At 34.7% G+C, this 16508-nt stretch overlaps 1 protein-coding gene across 7 annotated transcripts in view; it reads left to right on the top strand.

Annotated features, from left to right (window-relative positions):
* The window catches only part of LOC138696564 (A-type potassium channel modulatory protein KCNIP1-like), a 728319-nt gene extending 722219 nt beyond the window's left edge, over nucleotides 1-6100 (top strand). For all 7 annotated transcript variants that reach the window (XM_069821688.1, XM_069821685.1, XM_069821687.1 and 4 more), the window contains one exon: nucleotides 5046-6100. In XM_069821688.1, coding sequence (XP_069677789.1) covers nucleotides 5046-5156 — 111 coding nt within the window. In that variant the 3' untranslated portion in view covers nucleotides 5157-6100. The remainder of the gene's footprint in view (nucleotides 1-5045) is intronic.
* The last annotated feature ends 10408 nt before the right edge of the window (nucleotides 6101-16508 follow it).

Raw genomic sequence — 16508 nt, 5'->3', positions numbered from 1 at the left:
CAATCAAACTATAATTACAAAATTGCGACGACATCAAGCATCACATAACTGACTCACATACATAACAAATCAAGCATTCGTTACAACACATACACTTCAACATAGTAACCACACTTTTAAAAGTTACAAATTTGGCTCCAAGAAGAATAAATAGGACACTGTTACTAATTACTATTCTTCTACAATTTCTTAAATACATCTGTAATAAATCTGTGAAATTCCGATATGAATAATATTCACGTTTTTTTATATTGTTATCGTTCTTTAGCGATATAGATAATATTAAAGTTATCATTTATATTCTGTTTTCCTTCATTAGCATTATAAAATAATATTCAAGTTATTTATATTGTTATTGTTCTTTCGCAATATAAATAATCTGTATTTTATGTAAATAATTATTATAACACAAATAACCAACTTTCTTTGTAAAATAGGTTATTTTATTTAGATAATTAAATAAGTATTATATAATATTTTATATTAATTAAACAAACCGATATTTATCATTTATATTCTGTTATCGTTCTTTAGTGATACTGTATAAATAATATTCAAGTTATTTATATTGTAATCGTTCTTTAGCGATATAAATAACATAAATTTAATATTAGGTTTGGAAAAATCCAGTTGCATAATACTGGTATTAGTTGTTCTTTTTGTATTATTACATTATACTATCTTGAACCACAATAAAATGAAAAGGAGTAACGAGGAATTGAACCTGAGACGTTGACATCTAAATTTCGACGTTCGTCCGCTGAGCTACGAGGGCAAAAGTGTGGAAACATTTTCGGAAAAATTGGCCCAATCACACTCTAAGATTTTCTGATGATTCGTAGAAGCTAGTCCAGGATGCGGGGGGCAAAGGCTAATTGAGATTTCCCGGTCTCTGATCGGGTCAAACATCCTGATAGAATTAATATTTAACCCTTGCCGTGACTTTCGGTGAAGTCCGGAGGGCCAATTAGTCAAATCCACTCTCCTCATCTCCACGCTTGGGTCCCCTGGAATTTAATAAGATGCGAAAGAGATAGTGGTGTGCGGAAAGCAACGGGATGTTACCGCATTTAGGCCTATCCTTCCCAAGAAAAACTGCAAACATGAATAAAGGAAGCTTTTAATAGAAGAAGAAGGATATTCTGCGGACCTCGGGAAAAAGAACTAAGGAAGAGACTAGTGAAGTGCTTTGTGTGGAGTGTGGCATTGTATGGGGAAGGAACATGGACATTACGACGAAATGAAGAGAAACGAATTGAAGCATTTGAAATGTGGATGTGGTGAAGAACGGTGCGTGTGAAGTGGACAGACAGAATAAGAAATAAAATTGTGTTTGAAAAAGTGAGTGAAGAAAGAATGATGCTGAAACTGATTAGAAAGAGAAAAAGGAATTTGTTGGGTCTCTGGTTGAAAAGAATAATAGACGACATTAGGATATGTGGATCATATGCGGAGACTAAGAGGAAGGCAGAAAATAGGAAAGATTGGAGATTGCTGGGTTTGCAATGAAAGATCTGCCCATGGACAGAACACTTATGTATGTGGGGTATGTTCAGAATGCCTGGAATATCGTGTCTAAGAACAGTCGCTATTTGCAAAGACTAGTCGATTCCATGCCCACTCGACTGCAAGATGATCGAGATAAGAGGAAGATAGACTAAATATTGAATTGTGGCTTTTTGTTTTGTTTTTTGAACGCTTAATTGTTTGAATGTTTTAAGGCCGACGCCAGTAAATTTGTTTTGTTTATGCCACGAAAGATATTTTTATTGAGAATAAAATCTATTTTCTTTCCATTTGCAGCCACAATATCATAATGATGAAGTCATGGCATAATATATTAATGAACCTGATGTTAATTACTAAAATAATCGTAAAAGAGAAAGGAGCCATTATGTATAGTTTGTCTCTCTCAAAAACATAACAAAAAAGAACATAAAAAGCACGAGGTTGTAGTCGAACGCAGGACCTCATGAATAAGAGGCCTGAACGCTACCATTACGCTATCGAATCACAGAGAGAATAATTCAATTATAACTGTAGATATCAGGCAACGTGGTCCAACAACATGTAACATCGCCTGTCTCCGAATTATAGCGAAGATACCCGAAGGGAACTTTGTTTCAGGAGACCGGCCACTTTTTCTTTTGACAGCTGTACACAGCTCCACATAATCATGCTATGCGGTGAACTACGTATCGTATTTAGCGAGCGGGAGCAGGGCGAGGCGCGGGTGACATCTATACTCCTCGCTATACTCGGCTGAAATTTACTGTTTGGGTACGAACTTCCTATCTATGGTTATAACACCGTTTAATTCTTCCGGAAAATCCCAAATCTTAATCAGGGTTTTGCTCTTTATCTTTTGCTTTTATGAAAGTATGGAAGGTATGTAAATCTAATCTTCAATGCAAAGTTCTAAAAATTACTACAGCAGAACTAATAGGTCACAGAGTTACTCAGGCTCTCTTGCATCGAGCGTCATGAAATATTTGAGGTGACCTGTACGTGTTGCAAAGCAATATCGAAGAGGGGAAGTCAGCTCTCTCACCACAGTCTAGTCTATACAGTCACGAAGCTCAATACGTAGTAAATATGCATCCATAGATAGTTGCTAACCACTAGGATCGCTAATATCGCCTAATTACAGACAATGCGAAATAGTACCGGCAGAGTCTATTGTTCCTAGCACCCTCACAACTCAAGCTTCGCTGACTGTATATAGGCCTACTAGACTGTGCTCTCACTCCCACGTTTCTCTTTTGAGGATGTATTCCAACTCCACCCGATCTCTAACCTCCATATCCATGACCGCTTTCCCTGATGAAACCCGTACGTAGTTCTGAAACGTTGGATATTTCTGATATTTGACATTGTGGAAAAAAAAAATAAATCATGTCGAACATCAAGAAAGTCGTCAATCATATTGATCCAGCGTCTTTGTGAAATTTTAACTAGGTCCATTCTTGCAGAAGTGTCATATGAATTTAAGTTACGTAACACTAGGCTGACCAGATTTTTTATAGTCCAGCAGGGGACATAGGCAATTTCAAGAAAAACCACAAACGCTTATCTAGTCACTCTCCGTTGAAATGTTGCAGAAAATACATGTAATAGTTGATACAATGACAAAACTTTCCACACTAAATTTGTAGAATATCTTAACTTTTTTTAATTAAATGCATAAACACAAGTAACTCCTATACATAACCACAGCTACTAAGAATTCAATTTCATTACTGACGCGTGCATGGAAGTCTTTCACATAATATTGTACATACTGAACTCTAACACATACATTTTACAAGTACTTGTATGAAGAATATCTCTTTTTAAGAATCTGTTCACTCCCGTACAGCTTCACACTAAGTTCTGCACATGAGAAATGAAAGTTTGTTTTCACTTGTAACAAAGCTTTAACTGTTTCAACTTTCACTCTTGACTTTTCATCAGTCCAGATTGAGTTCATTGTGGAGAAAAGTCTTTCGACTGATGAATTACTGACTGGAAGACACATGATTAAGACACTATTTTGAGAAGATTTTCAAATGAAATGGATTTTTTTTAATGTTGAAAAACATCATACCACTTTTCATCTGTTGGTTTGTCCCAAACTCTTCATTTTTTGAACTACTTAAAAATGGACGCTGCAGCAGTTCTAACGCTTCCGCACAACGAGAATGAAGACAAAGATGCTAGGCTAAGGGAAAGCTTTTTGTCTTCAATCAGGTCCCGAAATATTCTGAATATATGTTTTAAACCTTAAAAAATATAAGTATTTAAATTGGGCCTCGAAAGTGCTAGCTATTAAATAAAAGTAACTACTTCAAGTAAGGAATTGTTAACTATAGTTTCATTTTGGAAGAAGAAAAAGAAAAATTAATAAAAACATATGCAACCTCGACAGCGAGCTATATTAGCTTAGATTATATACAGTAATTGTAGGAGTCTCCGAAGTTTACGCCTGCAGTAAACTCTCGATAAACTGGGATGTTTATTGTCCAGGACGATCCGTAGTGAAATCCATTTCGTGAATAATGTTTTTAATGTACTGTAGACTAATTATTAAAACCATGTTTTAACTTCAAATTTTCAAAATCATCCCACACAGTATTCAAAACTGCATGTCCTTAACCTACAAAACGCACTACTAATCGTGATACTACTGCCATCATATTATATCATCCTATTAAAATTGCATTTGATCTTTCTGCAACTACATAAAAATACAAGGAATTCAATCTCGATAGTCTCTTCCCTATAAAAAAACACATTGGTGGCTACATATCCTGTTTTTAGCGTACGGTTCTTAAATACTAATGATTAAAGAGGGCAATATTCACCTTCGACAAAGTTTCTATTTTTTATTCGTGCAGCTCGTTCTCAAAATTCTCGTTTAGGTTCATGACCATTCAATTTACTCGTATCTATATATTCTGCATACTGCAGATTTCCTCACCCATCTCGGGGAATCGCTCAATATTATACAGGTTTACGTTATTGTTTATTGTAAATTAAATTAAATTATAAGGTAAGAAAATATTGAATTATATTAAATTATACTAGGTTATACAAAATAACTGTAAATATAATTTTGACACGCACAGAAAACCAACAAGCGGGAAAACGTAATCAACTGTAGCATATGACATAACATAGCCCTACAACATGTTGCGCTGCATGGAACATTCCTGCCATCTAGCGGTAAAACTTCGCATAAGATATCCCTAGAATATCTCATGCTGTGCTCGCTGGTTCTTCTGTCTGATACTGAGAACCGTTTAGAAATGTGCATGAACGTAGCAGTTTCATCACGATACTTAGATATTTACGTGTAAAATGTTATTGAAAAAAAAAATCAAAACTTCTGGGGACAAAAACGGGGACATTTGCTCCCTGGGGACAGCAACTCAAAACCGGGGAGTCCCCGGAAATCGGGGAACGTCTGGTCAGCCTACGTAACACTGCTTATAAAAATGTCGTTATAATTTGCCCAAATTGATACATGTAAGTATATCGCTACAACTATGTTGTATGCTTTGCAGAAGATGGACCAAAACAAAGATGGTGTGGTCACACTGGATGAGTTCCTCGATTGCTGCAGTAGGGATGAGGACATCTCTCGATCCATGGCCGTCTTCGACTCGGCCTTCTGACGCACACCTGTACGCGGCAGACCGCCGCCATCTTGGTCGTGAGAAAGCTACTGAGCCGTCCACTGTCGGAACATACTGAGAAGACTTCGAAACTTCATGACATGTGACCATAGGATCGGCTCAAGAACACGTTGCTCAAACGTCAAACAAATCATGCGAGAATCTCCGCCGAGACATTATTTTAAGGTGTACATTATGGATTGTCAAGGACGTCATTATTGCGTAAGAACAAATCATTTTTGATGAGGTGGTTCTGTGAATAGACTTGTAAAATGCAGCGATGAAACTGTAGGAGCACCTATATCGGTGCAAAAGATAAATATCGAACTATTTTTGGACCTACAAAAGAAATATATATTATATAAATGTTAAATTGTTTGTGTGTTTGTGTATGACGGGCCATTTACTCGCTTCACATTTTCTGCTGTTTCCTTCAGAATATTATTGTAAATTCTCTGTTTCTCTCTCACCCCTTTAATTGCTAGACTCTCGACTATTATCCATGTATATTGTAAGTGTTTAGTTTTTTTTCTAACGAGGCCCGTGGGTTAAGCACAAGTTATTATTGATGCATATTTTGTCTAAAATTAAAGATAAAAAAGAATTAATCACTTTTTGTCATTTATGTAACATTATTTTCAGATGCAGTTAAGAGAAAGCTGGAATATAGTTTTGTGTAACATGTCCTAAATATAATATACCTAAAGTAATTGAAAGATGCAGTACAACTAATACATTGTTCTAATATTGTGGATTTTGCTAGTTTTTGAGTTAGTAAGATAAATTGAATTGATAAAAAACTGGGTTCATATCAGCCTATAAACAAGCCTATATTCTCAACGGTGATGTACTGGCTAATTTATTTTTTTCATAACGTGTGTAGAAAATTTAAGTAATCTTAATACTGAAATATGTAAAAAGTAAATACAGTTATACATTATTTAGCTTTTCGAGTTTCTTTATTTATGCAATAAAAGACAACATGTCCCGCTCAACATCATCAGAAAAGAGTTATTCCCTTAATAAAGTCTTTAAGTTACAGGAGGCAGCAATGAACCCCATACCATTTCAAGTTACAGTGATGATTGAGTTTGAAGATTGTCTTTCCTGTCTTCCTAAAATAAATTTCCTCGTCTTGATTATATATCCTGATTACACACTTTTAACTATTTGTATCGCTTAAGAATTTTGTTGTGCTAACAGTTTGCTAGTGTTAAGAAAAACTAAGTGGTTAATTACCTAGTTCACTAGTTTCTACTTCTTGTTAGTCATCCTCAGAACTAGTGAGGTTCTTGCTTCTTTCATTTTCTTCAGTTGTTTTGCTGGGGATGCGTTTGTGTGTGGTAATATAGAGTCGAATAGGATGTGTGCTGAAATTCTAGAATCGGATAGACTGGGAGATCTTTTCAAACACGATACAAAAAACACATCAGTCATAATCAAATCACACAACACCACATACGCAGAACCAGAGCCTGAAGAAGGCTCTGGCAGAATACATCACGAACACCAATCATAGCTACAACAACATAGAAACAGACACGGAAATCCTATATATTCAAGCGAAGAACCAGAAATTAAATACACTAGAACAATACGAAATACACAGACACACAAAGCCATACCGACAACACATTCTCAATACACAACTAAATTTCAGGAAACACACCATCTCTAATTAGCATAGTCTGTATTTTATCAAAAGGGGACCAGGTAGCTCAGTTGGTAGAGCAAATGACTATAGATGGAAGGTTATGGGTTTAATTTCAAATGGTGACGGAAATTTTCTTGGAATGACCACAGTGTTCACTCAATCTCGTATCAAATTGAGTACTGTGTCTTTCCCGGTTGTAAAAGGTGATCAGATTATGGTGCTGACTACGCCACTTCATTCTAGTCTGAAGTCATTAAAGTATATAGCTCTACCTTCATGTCCCCATGCATCTTCATGGCGTCTAAAGGAAGAAGCTTTATTTTCTTATGAAAAAACTAAGCCTACAATGCAAATTCCTAAGCGAACGCATCATTAATGTCGGAGGAAATAAATGCAATCTGCACAATAACCATAAATAAGTACAAGATATTTCTTCAATAATAAGACATGTAGGCCTAATCTCATTTAGAAAGCCATTGAACTCGCATAACAAACGCATAACATTTACAAATACAAAACATTTTTTCTACTCTCATATTGATTACACTGAACAAATTTTTACTTTTTGTCTTACTTCGAAACAAAAATTGGTGAATATTACTAATATGTGTGCCCTAAATCTGAATTTAAAATCCAAATTGCCCCATCACGTACCATTTTCCGGGGAAAATTAATTGATTTTTTTATGAAAAAAAAACCTCTTTCTTTTAATTTTTCAGTGCTACTGGTAAAATTACAACACACTAGGGATTCAAAATGCCTCACAATACTTGAAAAATATGTACTGGATACAAAAATTATGTTACATAGTTTAAAACGCAACAACAATAAAAATATTTCATGCGTATATTGAGAAAAGTCTCGGAATTTGAACTTAGAATTATAAGAATTTTCTGGATGACTTCTGTGTATAACTAGACGCGGGACTGTCTTTTACAAGGAACTAACAATAGTCTCCAAGCATGTTGGACGATTATCTTCCTTTATATCGCCTTTCCATTTCAGATATTTCTTGATGAAATCTTTTCTCATGCTCGTCGCTTACTGCTGCAAGGTTAGGAGGAAATAAATCCAAATGAGAATGTAAAAAGTGTATTTTGAGAGACATATTACACCCCATTTTCTCATATGCACTTGACATGATTTCCACAACAAGTTCTATGTGGTTGTCTGCCCTAGAATTTCCAAGGAAATTTGAGCAAACAACTTTGAAATCGCGCCATGCCATTTTTCCTCAAACAAAGAGTCAACCATAACTTTGTGAATTTGTGGACCGATGAAAATGCACTCTTTTAATTTGTCTTCTCTCAAAATTGTAAACTTTTCTCTTAAATATTGAAAACCACATCCTTGTTTGCTCATTGCGTAGATCTCGCTTTGAACTGTTATGAAATTTACTGAATAGATGGGACCAAAATCTATTTATTTATTAGAAGTACAAAAGAACATTCCATCAACCATCAGAAACGCAAATAAGTCATAAACCCATAAAATGCATTAGCTTTTGTTTTGGTTTACAACCCCCAATCCGCGCCAGATGTTTCCTGGGGGAGCGCTTATCGAAAAGTATCATCATCATCATCATAGTATATCTTAAAAACCTTATGTGATACGAAGAAAAGAGATGCATTTTCGGATTCAGCGCACACAAAACCATAAGGGACACGTTGTTTTAAGTCGGAGCAAAATTCTTGTTGTTCAGTGTTATTTTCGTGCTAAATGGCGAGGAACGTTTAAAAAGTGCTAATGAATATATATAAAAAATTATGTTGAATTTACTCTCCGTTTCAAATCCATTCTAAATTATTTAAATTGTTATTGTCCCTACAAGTTATCTTCGTAGCTGATAGACGCGAGAGGAGAAGAGATCAGTCCTAGTGGCAGCTCCTGCACCCTTCTTACTAGTCTGACAAAATACATTTGATGAAAGAGTAATGGAACGGAGAAAAATTCTCTCCGGCGCCGGGATTTGAACCCGGGTTTTCAGCTCTACGTGCTGATGCTTTATCCACTAAGCCACACCGGATACCCACCCCGACGTCGGACAGAATCTTCTCAGTTTAAGTTCCAACTTCTTGGGTTCCCTCTAGTGGCCGCCCTAAGCACTACGCCGGGTTCAAATCCCGGCGCCGGAGAGAATTTTTCTCCGTTCCATTACTCTTTCATCGTATGATGACGCAGAATATCTGCATGGAAATATCATATGTACTTCGGTATATTAAAATAATATATAAAATGCATTTGCTTTGTATGATTGAAAAGTTAGTTATGCCTACAATTACCTTACGTGAAGACATAAGCAATGTCTAGTAGCAATCGAGATTCGTCAAGTATGATCAGGAAAGTTATTGGGTGAGGTGAATAAAAATAAGTAAGCACATTTTTCAAGTACTTGCTAGGATTGCGGTGAATAATAAACGAGTTTACTCATAGAGAGAGTATATAGAGTACTTACACAGTGAAGTAAGGCCTTAGTAAGAAGTAAATCATATAAATGCCCAAGTACTGACTTAAAAATTGTTGGATAAAAACAAGGGCGTACTTGCAACGAGAACAGTATCATAATTTCAAGGTAGGTGGGAAGCAGACTTGTCATTTGTTTCCACTGTTAGAAATAACTACTACTTTCATGCAGATTCGTGCAGAAATTAATTAACATGATAAGAAATAGAGACTTCTACTATAATGTAGTTTCAGTTTCTGTGCAGATGGATATAATTTTTAATTTTTATTTTTATTGTAACTTTTTTTACTATTTTACAATTAAGTGCTTCTTATAAATTGTTTAAAATCGTATATTTTATTAATGTCAATGGAATCATGAATGTGGAGAGGAAAATAAATTTCATATTTGATGGAAATGTGTTACATGTACTGTACATATTAATCTGTAAGCAATAAATAGGTGTCACAAAAAATGAAGCATACAGAAATGAAAAGGGATTAAGAAAATAGGTAAAGGCAGATTAAAATATTTAATTGTATTTCATTACAATAATTGTAAGCAGTCAGAAATTGATTCCCTCATGGTAGGCACTAGAGTCGTGCACAACCGGTTACGAAAAATATAAATTACATATTGCTATTGAACGCCTGGCACTGTAGTCAGTATGCAAAGCTCTTCCGTCTCGCGGAATGTCTCAGGTTCGGTTTAACGAATATTCGAGTTGTTTCTCACTCTTTGTGGGTGGACGGCAAAGGCAGACCACATTGAGCCATGCAGGAGTTCCAAGAGCCCTTGCAAGAACGCGATTATCAACATGTAGGCCTATCATTTAATTGGTAATTCTTCCTCTTTCACTACATTCACTCAATCATCCATCGATCCATACATCGAACCATCCATCAACAACACTCTATCTTCTTAAAAATTATTTATTAATGAAATAATAATGCAGTTGCTTAGAGTAATTAAAAGACATTATATATTAACAAGTACTGTTTTAGAATTATGCATTTTGAGTTTAAAGTGTAAATGTTTCATTAGAATGTATGTACTTATTTTCTCTTCTATTTGGTAAGCAATAATTGTAATTTATCCTATTCTTGCATTTCTTTACACACCAGATTTCATATTATACATTACACTTATTTCCTTTGTTATTACTGGTGTCCATTTCTTCATTTATGTATTGGTTATGAAGATAAGTGTATTAAAGCGTCCAATTAATTGTAGGCCTATATCAAACAAACACATTTTTTTAATAAGACAAAGTAAATGTCCAATTGTTACTCCGAATGTGTACTCAGAAAAGGTTAGTTTCATGTATGATGAAGTGCGCCTGGTGTTCTGTCTAGCCTGCAAGATATACGGAGTAACCAGTCGAACTTTCGGTCGGATGCACGAACTTGACGGATGTCCTCTGACCGATCGATTCTAAACCGCTTGTCCTATTTGCAGCTCTCTAGTAGGCATGTCTTCTTCGTTTGTTCCACCTTGCTCATTCGCCTTTCCAACAGCATAGTTTATCTTTAAATTTGCAGTCTTGTAAGTCTAAGCTGCTCTTCTAAAACCAAGCGCTGAAGATCAGGTGTTGATAGTTTCCTTTTTTCATCACTTCCGATTGCACCGCATTTTCTCTTTTTTAATTTACTTGATGTATTTTTTTTTTTTTTTTGTGAAGCCTTTGAATTGTATATCGGGATCCGAGTTTTTTTTTAGCCTTTTTATGTTGACGCTTAAATATTTTTAAAATTTTAGTATGAGCAATTTACTATTTATTCCTGTCTATGTTCTTATGTCATCTCCTTTCACACATTTTGACTAATTATTATTGATTTTTGTAATAATGTAGTTTTTTCTTGTGTGTAAAAATGTATTTATTTATGCTTAAAGGAATTATTATATATTTTAGCTTATTTTGCTTGTATAACTCAACTAATCTCCACTCGCCAAAACCTCCAATTATGGTACCGTTAGTTTTACATCCTGCACGCCTATTGAGCTCCCAGAATGAAATTAGTTCATGAGCCTTCCTTATCCTATTAATTAATTCGTTTAGGCTTTGATAAAATTGCTCTTTTATTTCTATTTATAAAATATATTTGATGCATAGACACAAATTATTGTGTATAGCTTCTTATATAGTTTTAAATCCGCCCTTAGAAGTCGTTAACTAATAAAATTGTAGTTTGTTACAACATTAAGTTATGTAATCTTTAATCATCACAGACTTCGTTTCACCCTTTCTTCTTTTGGAACTCAGAAGTGTAAATGAATAAAATTGCCGGTTTTCTCTGTGCATGAACATTTTTCTTCGTTCCGTTAAAACTGTGATGTTCATTTGTTTCTTTCAATATTTTGAACACTTCTCAAGCTTAAATTCTAATTCCTATATGTCCCATTTTCCTATTATCATTGCTGTATCTTTCGTTATCTCTTTTTTATATTAAATTCGTCCAGTTACGGAACTCATAGGCCCTAAATAACAGAACAGACTCACATAGGCCTTGCGAATATAGAGTTGACATACAGTGGAACTCCACAAATAGACACAGCAATGGTCCGTGTGCGAGACGAGGTACGAACGCTGTCTTTCTACGGAGTACTGCGGACATTGGTAAACATAAGGGCTGTACAATGTTTTTTTATGGCGTGAGGACCGAATCATAAATAATTAACGTATATAATTTTAAATAATATATTGTAGTTTATGCAAAATATATAACAAAGCAAATCCGCGATTAAGTATAATATATACGTGATACATCTGAAACATAAAACAAACTTCTGGAGGAAAAACTCTCTAAATACATCTACATACATATCATTTCAAAACTTCCCACTCTAAATAACTAGTTAATTAAATTGAATTCTATTTAAACCAAAAAAACACGTAAATTTAGATATCAAGGGGGAAGTCTTAAATAAGGCTTAATTGCATTTTAGATTTCACCTCCCACCCCCAGCCACTCCCACTTTGAAATTTGAAATGGCACCCCTATATTTTTAGACTTAAATATGAAAAAGCATTCAATTGTTTATACATCACATTCATTTGTTTTCGCATCTTTTCTTTTCTGTCGTCGCCTAGCAACCTGCATTTTTGTTATTGTTGATTAGAGCCGAAGAGAATAAAGCTACAAAAATGTATTGAGCATTTCTTGTAATAGTTGTGTTTGTGTATTAAATTATTTTTAAATACACCTCAAGAGAGAACATAAATCATCCCTATTGATTAAATTTAGGAAATACACAAAATAAGCTTGTTCATCCTACAATCAACTGATAATAACAAAGCTTCTTATAATCACTACAGAATGCCTCGTAATTAGATGAATTTTGTTTTATCCTATGCGCTGTTCTGATCGAAATGTCAAATTCTTGAGGGATGGCATTGATTGATTCACCTTTTTTAAATCGTTCCAATAGTTGTAACTTCTGCTTCAACATAAGTACACATTTTTTGTTCCCTGCCTTGCTGCCAACGTGTATGTGTATGAGTATCTGCATACTACTGCACTGGTTCAACTGGTTAGCCCTGTGCAGCGCGGGACAGGATGCGTTGACTTGCATTGTATCGTGAAGTATACGAGAGTGAGCGTCTATTTGTGGAGTTCCACTGTACTACGTCTCTACATTTTAGCTTCACATGACTTGTATTGTAACTTTTAATACATTTTAATAACTTCCCACAATCCTCAAGATCATCTGAGGGATATGGGGGACACAAGCCATGTGACACTGCTGTGTTTACGAATAGCGAAGCTGAAGTGTAAATACTGGGTAGGCTGAAAAAATCTGCTTATCTTGTATATTTTTATAGAGCAGATGTTTATCGATTTTTCTAGCCAATTTTTTGACACACCCCACAAGAACCTCTGTCTCTCTGACTTGCTTTGTTGCTCATCTCTGATCCCACCGTTGCAAACAATACAACTTATTTGTCTCAGAGCACCGTGTTAGCCAAGGATATTTCTTGTATCATGAAAACTGAAAATTGTTATAGACCCATATAGTTGAATTGTTTCCTGAATACTCCAGTGCCATCCCGTTACGAATAATGTGTGTTCTCAAGCAGGTTGAAAGGTCCAGAAAAAAAAATAAACAAATCGAGATTCTAGATATAAAAAAGAAACAAAGAAAGAAACGTCAAAAACAACCTATAAGCAAACTGCTGGCCAAATATCCTTAGAAAGGGAAAGCACGATGTTTCTGTATCTCTCTGTCTCCCTTTTCCCCAGCAACCCATTGTGACAGCAGGTATATTTTGAAGCTAGCATCTCACATCACTCATGTGTTCAAAATCATCCCGAGCCAAAACGTATAAACACGAAATAATAAAATATAGGTAAGCTACAAATGAATAATAATAATTACCTTATCTGTATACAAATAAAAAAACGTTCCTCTGAAAATAAAAGGGAACGCAATGCTTCCACCACACCCATGGACGCTACGCCCCTGTTAAATACTCTCGGAATGTTCTCAATAGAAAACACAATGGTAGCTGAAATTCTTAACTTCAATAAACTAGTCATTAACAAGTTCTATGAGAAGAATCGCCGTGTGGAATTCAACTTCAAATAAATAAGGTAAGTGCATGTTCGAATTGTTTTCAAGCTTCGCCACTGCGCAAAATGCATCAGGCATAATACACCAGCTTTATAAGTTTTACAGTTCCGATCTCGCTTTTAAACTGCTGTTCTTCGAATCACAACAGTCTTGATTATTACTCGAGTTCCTAAGTTACCAGCATGCGTTAGTTGCGGTAATTCATTCGACTTCTTTATATTAAATCTTCATTTCTTCTATTCTTTGAAACGGTAAGCCGACATTACACAGTGTTTTCGTGTGCTATTTAGCTAGTCGTCACGCCGATACAGATCCCAGAGTTTTCTTATAATCTTTTTTAAGTTTTTTTTTTTATTATTTTGTAGTTTTGCTTCTTCTATTTCCTTTTTCTCTTAACTGACGCAAACTTGGTTAGTGATATACAGTATAACTTTCTTATATATACGCTTTAACGTGTATAACTCTTGTTTGGGAAAAAGGCGTTCTTGTATTCAGTGTTTAAGTTAGAAATGTTACTAACTTCGAAGCCAGTTGGCGCTATGATAATTTATTGAGCAATGACATAGAAACGACCACCAGGATTGAGCTTATTATTGTATTTATACTTAACCTAAAGAAACTAATATGGCTGAAGTGAAAATAGGTTCAAGTTCATTACTGTATTTATCGATTTAATTTAGGCGGCAACTCGGAGTCTCTGGTTGCAGTGAGATGCACAATACGTTTCATGCTCATTTAAAATTATTTCCTAAAATAATTATGTAAAAGTTTCAATAAGTAATAGAATGTCAATTTCAATTACATAGGGCCTGCTTTGGACCTAATACTAATAAATAGTTTCGCACGAGTGCTACGACTACGAGATTGTAGCCGTTGTAATAATTTTATTGTATTTCTGTTGCATTCATAGAGTAAATATTATACCATACTAACTCTGTCGTTGCATTCAGTCAATATGAACCATATTTTCCTTTATGTACGATCATGAAGGCTGTGAATTGGTTTGCTAAAATTATAGTATCTTTCTCTTACATTCAGTCTAATACATACAGTCGCGCAACTTATACGTATAAAATATGCCAACATTTGACAACTGGCGCGATAGTAGCGCTCCAGCGGCAGGCAAGTTATATGTAAAATACTGGAAAGCTTTCCTTTCCAGCATTGCTGGCGGAGGCGAAAAGTAATAGTGCTGCCATCTAGCGGCTTGGAATTTTCGCACACTCCGTGCGGCGCGGCGTGATGGGTTACATGAGGAAAAGCGAAGTGTGCATTTGATCTCAATAAGAAAATTCAAAGTAATAGTATACTTTAGAGTCACTTTGTTCACAACATTTTTAATTAATAACAAGTTACAAAGTTATTAGAATAAAAATGAATTGGTATAATTCTCGTATTTTCAAATTTGATAAGGTTTAGTTGTGCATGACTTTAGCTGCTTTCATACATCGCTTGTTTTGTTTTTTAGTTATATGGTTATTAATTTTATTTCTGATGTAACAATTTATTAGCACATTGAAATATCCATTTATCAATGAAGACATTGGCACAGTCACTGCAAACGGTCATGTTAACAGGGAGCACTACCATTTTAACTAGTTCTTTTTTTTTACACCAATTCCAGTTTTACAAATAAAATGATCAAATTCTTTGAGAACATCAGAACACAATTGGCTGAGCTGGAGAAACATTATTAGGGGAAACCACTATTTTTTATGTTTACAGTCTATGTTTATGTATTTATGTTTCATTTGCGATATGCGTTGTTACGTCATCGTTGAGGCTTTCTATAGAAGAGAAATTCCTTCTACAAATTTCGTGATTAACTCTGCTACACACCCAATCTTGCAATACGGTTTCGGTTTCTTCATTTGTATGCTGCCATGTGAATCCTGCGAGTGGGAAAAGAAAGAGCTATCAGAAAGAGAATTTGTTCCATAATGGTTAATATTATACGAATCAACTGACACGGAAGTTCATTTCACACTAAATTATCTTCCTCCTCCATACCCATTGGTGATATTTTAGCCACGACAAATGATAAGGTCACAGGACAAGTCTGTCTACTGTCTCCTCTACTGCAATAATGATAATAATAATAATAATAATAATAATAATAATAATAATAATAATAATAATAATTAATAATAATAATATTAATAATAATAACAATAATAATAATAATATTAATAATAATAATAACAATAATAATAATAATAATAATCATCATCTTGTAGCAGAAAAGGTACTCGTGTTTACATGACTACTCACCTATCTATATCTTTTGGAAATCTGAAGAAAGATTTAGCACCTTTCTGCCACGCGTAGTTTTTACAGAAGAATACAGAACAAACAATTCCACATTTCCCTGACGTTTTGTGCAACAACCATGAGAATAATTCTTACGACTTACACCACGTATTGAAGTAGAAAACTTTTATTAGGTGCAGTTTACCGCGCTATCCACTGACTCTGATTCGCCTCTCTGTCGTGGACTTTCCAGTATTTTTGTTAAAGAGTATTTGATATGATAACAAAGCAGAGATATTGTGTATGTGTACCTTATATGATATTTTTATGCCATACAGTAACGGTTTATGATTCTTATTAATTTTATTTTAGAAACCTACAAGACTTTTACATCCAGTAATCTGAAAAAAGTTGTAAGTTCAAGAAATTCAGA

Source organism: Periplaneta americana, chromosome 3, assembly GCF_040183065.1.
Source record: "Periplaneta americana isolate PAMFEO1 chromosome 3, P.americana_PAMFEO1_priV1, whole genome shotgun sequence".
Classification (NCBI taxonomy): domain Eukaryota; kingdom Metazoa; phylum Arthropoda; class Insecta; order Blattodea; family Blattidae; genus Periplaneta; species Periplaneta americana.
Note: the sequence above shows the minus strand (reverse complement) of the source record. Positions and strands in the feature narration are given on the sequence as shown.